We start from the raw sequence: 15,133 nt of genomic DNA on the forward strand, positions 1-15,133 counted from the left end.
GACCAGCAGGACCACGATGCTAACCTTGCCAAGTTCTTAAGTACAGCCAAGTCCCTCAACTTGACATACAACAAGGACAAGTGCGTGTTCAATACAGATCGCCTGGTTTCATTGCCCTAGACCCTGACCGCATGCAACCCCTTAATGAGCTCCCAGTCCCAAACACCATAAAGACGTTGAAGAGGTGCCTGGGGCTGTTTTCCTATTACGCACAATGGGAGCCCAATTACGTTGATAAAGCCCACCCCCTGATTAAGTCCACAACCTTCCTGTTATCGGCGGAAGCCCAGGCTGCATTTCACCAGATCCGAGGAGACATTGTAAAGGCCATGATGCATGCAGTGGGACAAATCCATCCCCCTCCAGGTGGAGAGTGATGCCTCCGACTTCGCACAGGCCGCCACACTTAACCAGGCAGGCAGGCTGGCAGTGTTTTTCTCCTGCACCCTGCACAGTCCCAAAGTACAGCTCTCCTCCGTCGAGAAGGAGGCACAGGTAATCGTTGAGGCAGTGCGCCACTGGCGACACTACCTGGCCAGCAAAAGATTTACCCTGTTGACAGACCAGAGGGCAGTGGCCTTCATGTTTAATACAAAATAGCAGGGTAAAATCAAGAACAACAAGATTCTTAGGTGGAGGATCGAGTTGTTCACCTATAACTACGATATCTTGTACCGGCTGGGCAAACTCAACGATTCCTCCAGATGCCTTATCCCGGGGGATGGTGCGCCAGGCGCGCATCTCGACCAACTCCAGGCCCTACATGATAACCTGTGCCACCCCGGAGTCACAAGGCTGTACCATTTTGTTAAGACTTGGAACCTCCTGCACTCCGTTGAGTATGTCCGGTCCACGACCAGATGCTGCCAGATCTGCGGAGTGTAAGCCCCAGTTTTACTGACCAGAAAAGGCATACCTCATTAAGGCCACACACCCCTTTGAATGACTCACTGTCGATTTCAAGGGCCCCCTCCCAACCTCCAATAGGAATGCCTACTTCCTGAGTGGTGGACAAATTTTCCAGGTTCCCCCTTGCTATGCCCTGCCCAGATATGACCTCATTGACGGTTATCAAGGCACAGCATAGCATCTTCATCCTGTTTGGGTACCCAGACTACATTCACAGCGACCGGGGATCCTCGTTCATGAATGAGGAGCTGCGACAGTACTTCCTAGCCAGAGGCATAGCCACCAGCAGGGCCACCAGCTATAACCCCAGGAGTAATAGCCAGGTGGAAAGGGAGAACGCCACTGTCTGGAAGGCGGTGCACCTGACCCTCAGGTCAGAAAACATGCCAGTGTCCCACTGGCAGGACATTTTGCCCGAGGCTCTCCACGCCATCCGGTCATTGCTATGCACCGCCACTAACACCACCCCACATGAACGTCTCGCTTTCCCTAGGAAATCGGCAAATGGTTCATTCATCCCTCCATGGTTGGCAACCCCAGGGCCGATCCTGCTTCAGAAGCACGTCAGGGGCCACAAGACGGACCTTCTGGTGGAAGCAGTGCACCTCATTTATGCCAAACCCCGATATGAATTCGTAAGATACCCTGATGGCCACAAGGACACTATACCGATCCGAGACCTGGAAAGGGCCTGAGGCCCTGAAACAGCCCTGCTGGCCACGGATCAGACTGCGGACCTGATCGCACTGCACAAAAGCACAGTCCTGGAGTCCGAGCTGCCTGTCTCTCCGATGAACCTCCAGGAGCCTACCCACAGTATGGAAACTCCCTCGGGAGTACCCCGCCAGCACTCTGTCCCCTGCAGCCCCCATCCTGGATTCTCCCGCGACAGTCCCCCTCTCTGGAGGAGCAGGGATCAGACACACCGGCCCCTCGGTGGTCTGGTAGAAGGAGGAGGTCACCCGTGCGTCTAAACCTCTAGTCTGAAGGAGCCTTCTCCCCCACCCCTGTGTTTTTTTCCCTCATGTTTGTTACCTGAGGTTTCTATTTTAAAAGAGGGGTTGAATGTAATGATATCATTGTATGTACCGGCTGGGGCGCCCTCCTAATGATATCCTTTCCTAGACTCCTCCCATGTGAACCAGGCCATTAAGGTCGCTCCTCTTCCTCTCCTCATTTCCGTAGCCTTAATCCGGGCCAGCAATCTCTAGTGTAATAAAGCCTATCGTTCCCCTCAGTCTTTGTCTGTGCATCACTGGAGCAACTGGTAGCACCCAACACCTGTGAAATTTTACAGCAACATAAACGTACCTGAATTTGTAAGATTTATAAAAAATATGTATATTAAACTGCAAGAAAAGGAAAATGAGGAAACAAATGGTAAAACTAAACAAAAATGGGAACAAGATTTAAATATAAAGATAAAAAAGGAAACATGGGAGAAGTTATGCTCTGGAACGATGAGAAATACAATAAATACGAGGCTGCGTATGATACAATATAATTGGTTACACAGACTATACATTACACCGCAAAAGTTAAATAAATGGGACCCAACAGTATCTGATAGATGTTTTCGATGTAAAAAAGAAAGGGGAACAACAATTCATGCAATCTGGACATGTGAGAGAGTAGAAAAATTTTGGGATGATCTCAATCAGATATTAAATAAAATAACAGAAAACAATATACCAAAGAATCCAGAGATCTTTCTCCTAAGTAACATAAAAAATAAAGAATTTGGAATTGACTTGGAGGATGCACAAAAAAGATTTGTTAAGATAGCCCTAGCTGTAGCAAAAAAATGTATTATGTCAACCTGGAAATTGGAAGATAATTTGAAAATACAACAATGGTATATAGAAATGAATAAATGTATTCCATTAGAAAAAATAACATATAGTTTAAGAAATAATATTGAAATATTCGAACAAGTATGGGAGCCTTACATTAAATACAATAGCGAAAACCTACCGGGAACAAACATTACCTAAGTTGATGGAAGGAGAAGAGAAGAAAAGAATGGACTCAGTAGAATTTCTGGTGTATTTTTGTTGAATGACAACATTGTCTAACTGAATTAATGCAACCTAGATTGTATAACTAAAATGGATGAGAGGGGGGGGATGGGGGGTGGCTTGGGAGGAGGGAGGGGGGAGGGAGAAAAAGTCACTGTAAATGTGTGGAAAAGAAAAAGTGTATATCATGGCTATTGTGATTTATGGTGTGAAAAAAAAAAAAAAAAAAAAAAAAAAAAAAAAACGTACCTGAATTTGTAAAGCAACAAGCCGAACAACAGCTGTGCTGAAGGGTAATGGAGGAGAAAGGTATGGACTCAAGTGCAGAAGGGGTAGACCATCAGCAACACTTGATGGACCAACAACACCCATTACCTGTGGAAACCAATGAAAGAATTAAATTTCACCACAATGAGTCAGACAGGTAACACCACCAAAAATCTTCAGTAACTAACAAAGCAAAGATATTTTCATTCTGTTAATAACTGAACATTATTCTGTTTAATATTCTCACTGAAGAATGTTTACTTTAAAAACATTTTCTTCTTGAAAGAGCATTTAAATACAAAACAAAACTCACAATGAAGCTTCAGATGTACATAGGCTGCCTGAATTCTTCAAATGTTCCGTAGATCAAATAGCTCCAAGAAACATTCTGCAGAGGCAAGAGTGTGATGGTAGCCCGAACAATACTCTTGAAGCTTGATACAGTCAAGAGTAAAACTGTCCTCTTGATTTGAAGAGCAATTAAACATTCACTCTCTCTCCAACATTACTGCATGATAGATAAATTGTGTACCATTTATAAGGTACAGTGCAGCAACACGGTGAAGTTTCTTAAACAGCACCTTTTGAATACTGTAGCACGAATAAAAGCTCTCACGACTGGAGGGAGAACATACACTTTTATTAGCTTATAACTGAGGGTAGGATCTTACAGTGGTCTTCAGAGGGGCTCAGGGTTTAGGCAGGAAACCAGGTTTATATATGGGTAGATGGGGGTAGAGCCAGCCATCAGTATAACACACCACCAGTGAATCTCAGTTCACAGTATTCACCCTTTCCTGCAGAATTTAGGGTCTGTGGATGAAGACATAGAACACTGATTCAAAAAAAAAATTCAAGAAAATATACATTTACAAATTTAAGCAATCTAGTGGGGGGGGGGGTGGAGCACCTGAGCACGGGAGGGCCTTGGCCTCCTTGGGTCTCCTGGTCCCCTTGTGAGGGAGGAGAGGCGAGCTGGTCTCTGGCTCTACAATGGAGGGAAATGAACTTTACTCCTGAACCAGATTCCCTGAGGCCCTGAATGGGGATGGTGGGAATGAACTCCATGGCTCGCAGGGCACTCGTTCCGGCAGGTGCCAGGTCACTGATGGAGACGGTGTCCTCCCTGCCATCTGGGTACTCCACATAGGTATACGTGGGATTGGCATGGAGCAGTTCCACCCTTTCCACCAGGGGGTCGGTCTTACTTCTCCTCATGTGCTTCCTTAGAAGGACGGGACCAGGAGTAAGCCAGGTTGGGAGTGTGGTTCCAATGCTAATTTACTTATGAAATTGAATAGGAGCTCATGAGGAGTAGCGTTGGTCGTGGTACATAGTAGCAATCAAATGGAATGGAGCGCCATAGGAAGGACTTCCTGCCAGCTGAGTCTGGAAGTCCTCGACTTCAGGGCCAGTTTGATAGCCTTCCAGACCATGGCACCCTCCTTTTCAACCTGCCCGTTCCCCGGGGATGGGGGGGGGGGGGGGGGGGTTGTAGCTCATAGTCCCGCTGGATGCGATGCCCCTTGCCAGCAGGTACTGTAATAGCTTGTCACTCACAAAGGATGAGCCCAGGTCACGATGAATATAGCTGGGATACCCAAAAAGGGTGAAAATGGAATCTAGGGCCATTCTGACTGATGAAGTGGACGTGTCTGGACACAGAATGGTGAATGGGAAGCAGGAGTACTCGTCAATGATAGAGAGGAAGAAGGTGCTCCCATTCGTGGAGGGGAGAGGTCCCCTAAAATCGACATTGAGTCGTTTGAAGGGCCTGATGACTTGATCAGGTGCTCCTTTGTGGAGCGGTAGAAGTGTGGCTTGCACTCCGCGCATACCTGGTCATTTCCCTGACATCTTCCATGGAGTAGGGCAGATTGCGCACCTTGACAAAATGAGTCATGCGGGTGACCCCTGGACGGCAGAGCTCATTATGCAGAGACCACAGTTGGCCAGTGTGTGCAGAGGCATCTGGAGGGTCATTAAGGGCTCCTGACCCATAGGCAATGTCATAATTGTAGGTGAAAAGCTCGATCCTCCACCTAGCAATCTTGTCATTTTTGATTTTGACCCTCTTGACATTATTAAACATGAATGTGACCGAGCGCTGGTCAGTGAGGAGCGTAAATTCCCTACCAGCCAGGTAGTGTTTCCACTGCCTCATGGTTTCTACAATGGCTTGAGCCTCCTTTACCTCAGAGGTGTTTCTGAGCTTGTGGCCTTGTAATGTTCAAGAAAAGAATGCAACTGGCCTGCCCAACCTGGTTGAGGGTAGCAGCCAGGACTACGTCCGAAGCGTCGTTTTCCACTTGGAAAGGTACATTCTCGTCCACCGCTTACATGGCGATTTCCACAATGTAATTTTGGAGGTAGTTAAAAGGCGTTTGGGCTTCAGCCAAGCGGGGGAAAGAGGTGGCTTTTAAGAGAGGATGAACCTTATCAGCATATTGAGGGATCCACTGGGTGAAATAGGAGAGAAACCCCAGGCACCTCCTCAAAGGCTTCGTGGTCCTGGGAATGGGGAGCTCTAACAGGGGGCACATCCTTTTGAGATTGGGGTCAATGATGCCATTCTCCACCACGTAGCCGAGCATGGCCAGATGTTTAGTCCTGAACATACACTTGCTATAGTTATGTGACATTCTGAGCTTTTTCCGTGTGGAGAAAGCTCTGGAGGTTGATATAATGGTCTTCCAAGATATGGCCACAGATGGTGACATTATCAAGGTAGGGGAAGGTAGCCTTCAACCCATACTCATCCACCATTCTGTCCATCTGCTTCTGGAAGATAGAAACCCCGTTAGTAATACCGAAAGGGACCCCGGAATTGACAGAGATGACCGTTAGTCTCAAATGCCATATATGGACAGCCCTCGGAATAGATTGGCAGCTGGTGATAAGCAGCTTACAGGTCAATGGTCAAATAGAACCGATACTGCACAATATCACCATGTCCAAAATTCGAGGGAGGGGGTATGCGTCCAGGAGTGGGTACCTATTAATTGTTTGGCTATAGTCAATTACTAGCCAGGACTTGTTTTCCCCTTTTATCACTACCACTTGTGCTCTCCATGGGCTTGTGCTAGGTTCGATGATACCTTCATTAAGCAGACATTGTGTCTCAGAGTGTATGAAATCTTGGTCTGCTGTGCTGTACCTCCTGCTTTTAGCAGCAATAGGTTTGCAGTCAGAGGACAGATTCAAGAAGAGAAGTTGGAGGGGGTCAATATTCAGTGTGGAGAGGCTGGATGTGGGTTCTGATTTTAGGGGCCCTCCGTTCCGAACCGTTACAGGAGGGAGGGGACCAGAATACTCCAAGGTCATGCTTTTAAGGAGACACAGGAAGTCCAGACCCAACAGCACAGGAACACACAATTCATCAAGTACATACAGGCGTAAATTACAATATTCCACTCCTTCAAACGACAAATGTACTATACAATGTTGTTGAATATGTGTAGAGTGTGACTGAGATGCATGGAATATGCCATATTTGGAAGGATACATCTTTAGGAGAGCCCGTGTGGATTAGACATTTAGTGGAATGTCCATTTACCTTCACAGTCACTATGGAGTTGCTGAGCCGGTGAGGTCTGTCCTGATCTAGAACCATCGAAGCTAGGACCCCAGAGACTCCATACTCCTCACTCGAGTGGTCCCCACCATCTTGGGTTGCCTTGTGGGTAAGATGGCGTTGACCTCGTGGTGCGGCAAGATGGCCGCCCTCCTTCCTCCTCCGACAATGATGCTGAGTTTGAATTTGAATCGCGGCAAGAAGGCTGCTGAGCCATTTTGCGCTCTTTCCTCACTGCCACCCTCCATCAGTGTGTAGCATAGCAAGTGGGTTTGGGTGAATTCGGTGCAGATGGCTTGGGGCTGGAATCGAATCCAGGAGCGGTGCAGGCTGAGGACTTCCCTGGGCTTCTCTTTGCGTGGCAAACCCGCACCCAATGTCCTTTCTTGCTATAGCTGGAACACACTGAGTCTTTAGCCAGGCAATGCGATCGGGAATGCTGGCTCTTGCCGCAGAAAAGGCACTCCTTAGCAAGGGAGCGCTCACTAGCACGGGAAGTGGTAGCCGTTAGGGCTGGGGTAGTGGGATCAGCCGGTCCTTGACTCTGAGGTCGTCATTCTCGAGTTTAGCCTACTCCAATGATTTGGCCAGTTCAACAAGGCTAGCCAGGTCCCTCTTACCCGACTCAAGCAGTCGCTGCCTCATGTAGCCTGAGTGTCCCGGATCTGTTCTTCTTCACAAATGTAGCCCGTAGCCCCTTTGTGCCTGCAAGCATCCAGAGATCCAGCAGGTAGTCATTGATGGTCTCTCCTGACCGTTGGGAATGTAGAGCGAGTCTTCAATGTCTTGTTGGCGGCGTCATAAGTAGAGCAGTCCCTGATGGCTGCATACCCAGTGTGGAAGACGTCTCTGGTCGTGTTCAGGTAGGCCTGGAAGCAGTCTAGCCAGTACGTGAACACCTCAGCCACGTTGGGGGACAGAAACTCTATCAACAGCATACCTGGCTTGAGTAGCACTTCCATAGTTTAGGGAATAAGTTCATAAAATTGTAGCATGAATAAAAGCTCTCAACTGGAGGGAGAACATATTAGCTTATAACTGAGGGTAGGGTCTTACAGTGGTCTTCAGAGGGCCTCAGGGTTCAGGCAGGACACCAAGGTTATATATGGGTAGATGGGGACGGAGCCAGCCATGTATAACACACCACCAGTGAATCTCAGTTCACTGCAAATACATAAGCTATGCTGCCTAGAAGGGCAAAGGTAGCAAAGCAGGGAAAAAGGGCACCATTTGCAAATTCTCCCCTAAATCCATTCACCAAACTTGCAAAATACTAGTACTATATATTTGAATGCCTGTGATAGCACCTTTATACATAAATTGGAACAGTTCATGGTGATATTAACCTACAATCATTTTACGAACTTTCCAGGCATGTTTATATCCGCAGAAAAATGATCTTGTATCCTAGTGCTGGGTACAGAAAATATTTCCTCAGTTGCCATGGTTGAGAGTGCGCAATGGCTTGGTAATAGAGAATTGAGAAGTTAGAATTGGAGGGAGAAAGTAGAAAAAATGTAAAAGCACCAGTACAGTTTCCCAGAAAGTGTGTGTCTGCCATGATGCAATCACTAAAATACATTATCTTATTGAAGATGATACATATTGTTTGGAAGCCAATCTGTGACAGCCAGTTAACTTGTTACCTACTTAATCTTAATTCTTCCCAATCAAAATTCATGTAGGGAACCTACATTTTAAAAATGCATAGATTTTTTAACAGAGCTGACCAGAGCAGGAACAATGGCAAATAGTTTGCATCTCCCTTGTGTGTTGACAAGGAGGCCAAATATAGAACCCTAACTAGCATCACACCAAAACTCAATCAGCATGGCTTGGAAATTAAAGCTTTATCTTTTGATCTATACAGTTCAGTCCTTGATAGTTGATGTCTTTCTGTACAATACTATATGCAAAGTTACGCGAAAAGTGGTTAAATCACAGTGCTGACATTCTACTCACCAGATTGACACAGACATTAATCAATGACCTGAGATGAGGCAGAAATGAAATGATTGGCTGTCTTTGAAGAGTTAAACAAATGCCTTCTATTAAACTGCTGGCGGCTTCCCACTCCACCTGACGCCTATGGAAACAAAAGATCGTTTAAGCAGAACCTGATGAAATATCCCAATATTTTCGGCTAATTTATTGGGTGAAAACGGCAAGCAGCTTGATTTTAATGTCACTTTGTTAAATATTTTCAAAGTTAATTAACACTCAATGCTTTTCATTTCTTTATTTGCTGTTTTGGTTAATTCCTCAATGTGACTGACTGCTCATTGTCTCAAAGCTAATCACATGATGGATGCCAGACATTTGATGCCCAGCAGCAACTGATTACAGAATGGAAGAAAATGAAGAAAATCATGTTAGTTCTTCACAGCTGATCCCAAATTCCAGATCAATTATTGTTCTTTGCAAACTAACCTATTCCTTTTGATTGACCATGAAGAGCCAGCATTTTCTGTGGCACCAATTTCTTCCTTTTCTGACATCATTTGCTGTCAGGCATCAGTTCCTGGCAACTTCTGCATCTAGCAAATGATGTTATCACAGTGACTAAGTAGTTAGTCGCACTGGCTCTGCTAAAACAAGCTTCACGATGGACCTAAACCTGTATCAGTTCAAAATATCGATCTCAAATGTTGTACATATAACATGTACATAATTGCTTGTATCCAGGTGAGCAAAATAATCCATTCATATCAAAACCTGATAATAGAAAAGAAAACAAAACGAATTTGTTCCTCTTCCTTCTCTTGGGACCATACCCTGGGCCTCTTCAAAGTCACAGTTTAGATCAAAGGCTAATGTAGTGAAGCATGGCTTAACAGCACTGGTTATGGACTTAGCCTAGTAATCAGCTATGCAGTTCCAGCAAATTCTTTGGTGTGGATTTTTCATTCCTGACACCAGACACTGTGGGCCATCCACTCCAAAGAATATCTGGCATTCAGCAAGTGATGTCATCAAAATGGCAACAAAAAACAACCTCATCACAGTAAATACGGTAATTCAACACAATGCACATCCAAAATTTTATAAAAATTCATTTTATGTTTAATATTTTATGGTTGGAATATATTCAGATTAAAGGAGAATATAATATTAAATATGTGATATATTTAATACTATAATAAAATCAACTTTCATTTTTGTTATTTTCAAAAGAACAGAATATTAAAGACAATTCACAAATATAAAATTATAGTTGGTAGCCAGAGCAATTGTTAGGCACTAATTAGGGCTGACTAGCCTACTAAACATAAATACAGTAAAACCTATGGTGTCCAGCACCAGTGGGGATTTGTAGATGCCAGATAAGTGAATTTTCTGGTTGCTTGAAATCGTGTGAAACGTGATTGCCAAACTAACGGCGAGGGGCACCAATTTTAAACTCCTGTATTTTTTTTTAACCAATTTATTTTCTGCATTTTTTTTTGCCGGTTGCTTGAATTCCAGAAAACAGGGATTTGACTGTATTAAGTTGCAGATCTTCACCCAGGCATCAAATTTTAGGTCTATTTGCAAATATCTGAACTTAGCATGAATTCACAGTGCATTCACTGTGTACCTCCATATTTAACTGCACACATCCACACTCCAGAAATCACTGTTAGATTTCCTCTTTTATCGTAAAGTCCGGTAACAACGTACTTTTCTTCACTTTGCGTGTTCCACACTAAAGTGCAGCTACTCTACAAAATCAGTTTGGTTGTCCAAAATGAGAAGGGTTCTTCTGCATGCAGACTATCAAGTTATGGCAAGCATTCATTCCACCATGTCAAGAGCACAATTACAGAGTGTAGGATTGATGTGTAACCTGTATTTCCATTGTGATCTAATCCTTACCTCAGCAATAAGCATTAAAAATAGAACCATTTGATCTTTAAGGATTTATTGCAGTATCCAGGGCAAGATATTTATTGATAAAACTTCACAATTGCTCTACAAACTGCATAAGAAAAGCAAATTCAATGCAATACTTGAAGAAAAGTAGGCCTCTTGGACCAAGAGCTTCCACATAACTGTTCAGGTACATCTCCATTCCAGGTTTAAGACATGGTCTAGGGCTTTAGGGCATAAAATATTATGGCCTTCTGGGGTGAGTTATGTGTTTAACTACAATGGAATATAAAGTCTTCTTTAACTTTTATGTTGCCACTTGTAATCCCCACCTGACTAAATTCCTACCAACAAAACACATCAATTGTCCAACTCTCTCGAGAGGAGTCACGTGATGGAGTAGTGGCCGGTCGGGGAACTCCAGCCCTCTCCAGAAAAGTAAAAAAAGACAGTGAAAAAACAAAGGCACAAACACAAAAACCAAAATAAAGTGAAAGTAAAGGTGTGGAGAAAATGGCAGCGAAAAAAGAAAAGCCAAAAGCAACGGGAAGAAGAGAAGAAGAAAGGATGTCGGAAGAAGAAGGTGAAAGCCTTACCTGTCCGAGGAGGCTCGCCGCAGAGAGAGAAGCCCGCTCCCTAAGGTCAGTTGAAGCCCCGAACTCGGGAATACAAAAATGGCTCACAGAGCCAAACAAAAGTGCGCGATGCGCAAGACAAAAATAACACTGACGGGAGGGGGGACCAGCTGAGGAGTCGATCTCCACAGCTGAAATTGACAACCACAACAAAGCAGCAAGAGGAAAACACATAAAATAACGAGAGCAAGAAAGAAGAGAGTAAAAAGAAAGCAAAGAAACAACAGATGACCAACCCAGAGGAAGAAGACCAGCAGCAAGACACTTTTAGTAAAAATAAGAAGACCAAAAATACCCAACAAAATAAAACAAACAAACCAACAAGAAAACCAGAAGAGACAGAGGTAAAGGACACAGATCCTGGAGTGGACTCAGAAGAAGAAGAGGAAGAACATAAAGAAATGGAAGATGAAGGGAAGGGCAAGTACATGGATATATTTTTTTAAAGAATATATGGAATCAGTAAAAGAATGGCAATCACAAGAATTCAGTGAAATAAAAAGAAGAGTAAAAAGTAGAGAAAAAATGAATAGATTAGAGATGATCATGTCAGATATAGGAAAAAGAGTGGACAAGGTGGAAGAATGAGAAACAGCCGTAGAAATGGAAGTAGATGACTTAAAAAAGAAATTAGAAGAATCTGATAAAAAAGTTAAAGAGACAAGAGCTGTTAGCTCAGAAGATAGATATAATGCAAAATTATAATAGAAGAAACAATATAAAGATAGTGGGCCTTAAGGAAGATGAAGAAGGCAAGAATATGAGATAATTTATAAAAGAATGGATCCCCAGGGTCCTAGGAAGACCAGAATTACAAGAAGAAATGGAAATAGAAAGGGCACACAGAACATTACCCCTAAACCACAACCACAACAAAAACCAAGATCCATTCTAGTAAAATTCTTAAGATATACAACAAGAGAAAATATATTGGAGAAAGCAATGAGGAAAATAAGAGAAGACAAAAATCCACTGGAATACAAAGGTCAAAAATTTTTTTTCTATCCAGATATAAGTTTTGAACTCCTGAAGAAGAGGAAGGAGTTTAATGCAGCAAAAACAATCCTATGGAAAAAAGGATATAAATTTATGCTAAAGTATCCAGCGGTACTTAAAATAGTTATTCCAGGGCAGCAAAACAGACTATTCTTGGATCCGGAGGAAGCAAGAAAATCTGCAGAACAACTACAAAACAGACAGAGAGAGGAAGATATGTATCAAGAACAAAAATGACCACAGACTATATGTATGTGTGTATGTAGGTATATATATATATATGTGTATGTGTCTTTGTATATATATAAAAAAAATAGAATATAGGTAAGAACTAAGAAGGGAAAGAAAGAGAAGAAAGGAAATATGGGGGGAATTAAGAGAGTGACCTTTGTTGCATATGAAAATTAAAATCTTTTCTCGGGGGGCTGGGTGGGGAAGAGTTACGGTCACTGCGAAATCAGTTGACGCTTGCGAATGAATTCGCAAATCCAAATGGAGAGGGGAGATGTGGTTGCCGACAAGGGACAAAGGGCAACTCAGGAAGGGGAGGGGATAGTGGGGTTAAAGGAATTTTAGATAGGAGAATAAGGGAAATGTTTTATGTTTTAGAAATGTTGTCTTATAAAGTGTTCAAAAAAAGAAAGCAGAAATGGATAAGAAGGAAAGGTGATGATGAGGAAACGGAAAGGAAAGATAAACAAAGTATGAAATGGCTATGTTGAACTATATGACTTTAAATATTAATGGAATACATAACCAAATCAAAAGGAAGAAACTGCTAAATTTACTGAAAAAAGAAAAAATTGATATAGCATTCGTACAAGAAACACACTTAACTGAAGTGGAACACAAGAAATTAAAGAGAGATTGGATAGGACATGTAACAGTAGTGTCATATAATTCAAAAGCTAGAGGAGTAGCTATATTAATCAGTAAAAATGTACCAATTAAAATAGAAGAGGAAATAATAGATCCAGCAGGGATATATGTAATGATAAAATGTCAGATATATTCGGAGTTTTGGAATTTACTCAATGTATATTCACCTAACGAAGAAGATCAAAAATTTATGCAAGATATTTTTTTTGAAGATAGCAGACACGCAAGGGAACATATTAATAGGAGGGGATTTCAACCTTAATTTGGATTCAAACATGGATAAAACTGGGAAAAAAAATTAACAGAAAAAACAAAATAACAAAATTTATAATTAAATCGATGCAAGAAATGCAACTTTTGGATATATGGAGGAAACAACACCCAAAGGAAAAGGAATATTCATATTATTCGGGTAGACATAAAACATACTCAAGAATAGACCTATTCCTGTTATCAGCTCGCATGCAAGACAGAGTTAGGAAAACAGAATATAAAGCTAGACTATTATCGGACCACTCACCCCTGATATTGACAATAGAGTTTTGACAATTAACAGAATGGTATAAACAAGGAGGCTTACAACTGCCAAACTTTAAAAATTATTATAGAGCCGCACAATTAAGATACCTATCAGATTTTTATCAAACAAGGAAAAAGCCAGATTGGACTAGATTAGAACTAGATAAAATAGGGGAGAAGATACCTGAACATATATTATATAAATGGGATGAAAAATTGGTACAACGTAGGAATTCTCCAGTATTACATCATCTGCTCAACATTTGGAAGAAGATTCATGTAGAAAGGAGTAAAACAAATTACCAACTACCAAAACTAATACTGACGCAAAATCAGCTAATCCCTTTTACAATAGATAACCTTTCCTTTAGAGAATGGGAGAAAAAGGGGATCAAAAGAATAATAAATTGTTTTTCGGGAAATAAATTCCTATCCTTTGAACAAATGAAGGATAAATATAACTCACTATACAGTGTTGGCATACTACCAACTGAAATCCTACTTGAAGGACAAATTGGGAAGCAGTCTGAGGTTACCAGAGGGAAGTAATTTTGAATATGTGATTACAGACACAATGATAATCAAAAAATTTGTAACAAACATGTATATTAAACTACAAAAAAAAGGAGAATGAGGAAACAAATGGTAAAACTAAACAAAAATGGGAACAAGATCTAAACATAAAGACAAAGAATGAAACATGGGAGAAGTTATGCTCAGGAACTATGAGAAATGCAATAAACACGAGGTTACGTATGATACAGTATAACTGGATACACAGGCTATACATTACACCTCAAAAGTTAAATAAATGGGACCCAACAGTATCTGACAGATGTTTTCACTGTAAAAAGGAAATGGGAACAACAATTCATGCAATTTGGACATGTGAGAAAGTGAAAAAATTTTGGGAAGATCTAAACCAGATATTAAATAAAATCACAAAAAGCAATATACCAAAAAACCCAGAGATCTTCCTCCTAAGTAACATAAAAAACAAAGAATTTGGACTCGATTTGGATGGTGCACAAAAAAGATTTGTTATGATAGCCCTAGCTGTAGCAAAAAAAATGTATTATGTCAGCCTGGAAATTAGAAGACACCTTGAGAATACAATGGTATATAGAAATGAATAAATGTATTCCATTAGAAAAAATAACCTATAATTTAAGGAATAACATTACAATATTTGAACAAATAAGGGAGCCATACATGAAACATAATAGAGAAAACCTACCGTGGACATCTACCACCTAAAATGATAGAAGGAGAAGAGAATGAAAAGAACTGACTCAGTGGAATTTCTTGTTTCTTTTTATTGAGTGACATTATTGTTTGACGGGTTTAATGTATCTTATATTCTGAACTTTAAATAAATGGGAGGGGAGGTAGGGGAGGAGAGAAAACAACACTGTATATATTTAAGAAGGAAAATGTATGTATCTTGATCAATATGGTTTATAGTGTGAAAAATAAAAATTTTTAAA

The 15,133-nt window shown here is 41.8% G+C and overlaps 1 protein-coding gene across 1 annotated transcript in view; it reads right to left on the reverse strand.

The window, feature by feature from the left end:
* Nucleotides 1-15,133, reverse strand: part of LOC138761753 (protein unc-80 homolog) — a 335,004-nt gene that overhangs the window by 40,985 nt on the left and 278,886 nt on the right. Inside the window, 2 exon segments of the mRNA XM_069934449.1 lie at nt 3,177-3,302; nt 8,731-8,854. Of these exon segments, the coding sequence (XP_069790550.1) occupies nt 3,177-3,302; nt 8,731-8,854 (250 nt within the window).

The sequence above is a fragment of the Narcine bancroftii genome, chromosome 4 (genome assembly GCF_036971445.1).
Source record: "Narcine bancroftii isolate sNarBan1 chromosome 4, sNarBan1.hap1, whole genome shotgun sequence".
Lineage (NCBI taxonomy): Eukaryota > Metazoa > Chordata > Chondrichthyes > Torpediniformes > Narcinidae > Narcine > Narcine bancroftii.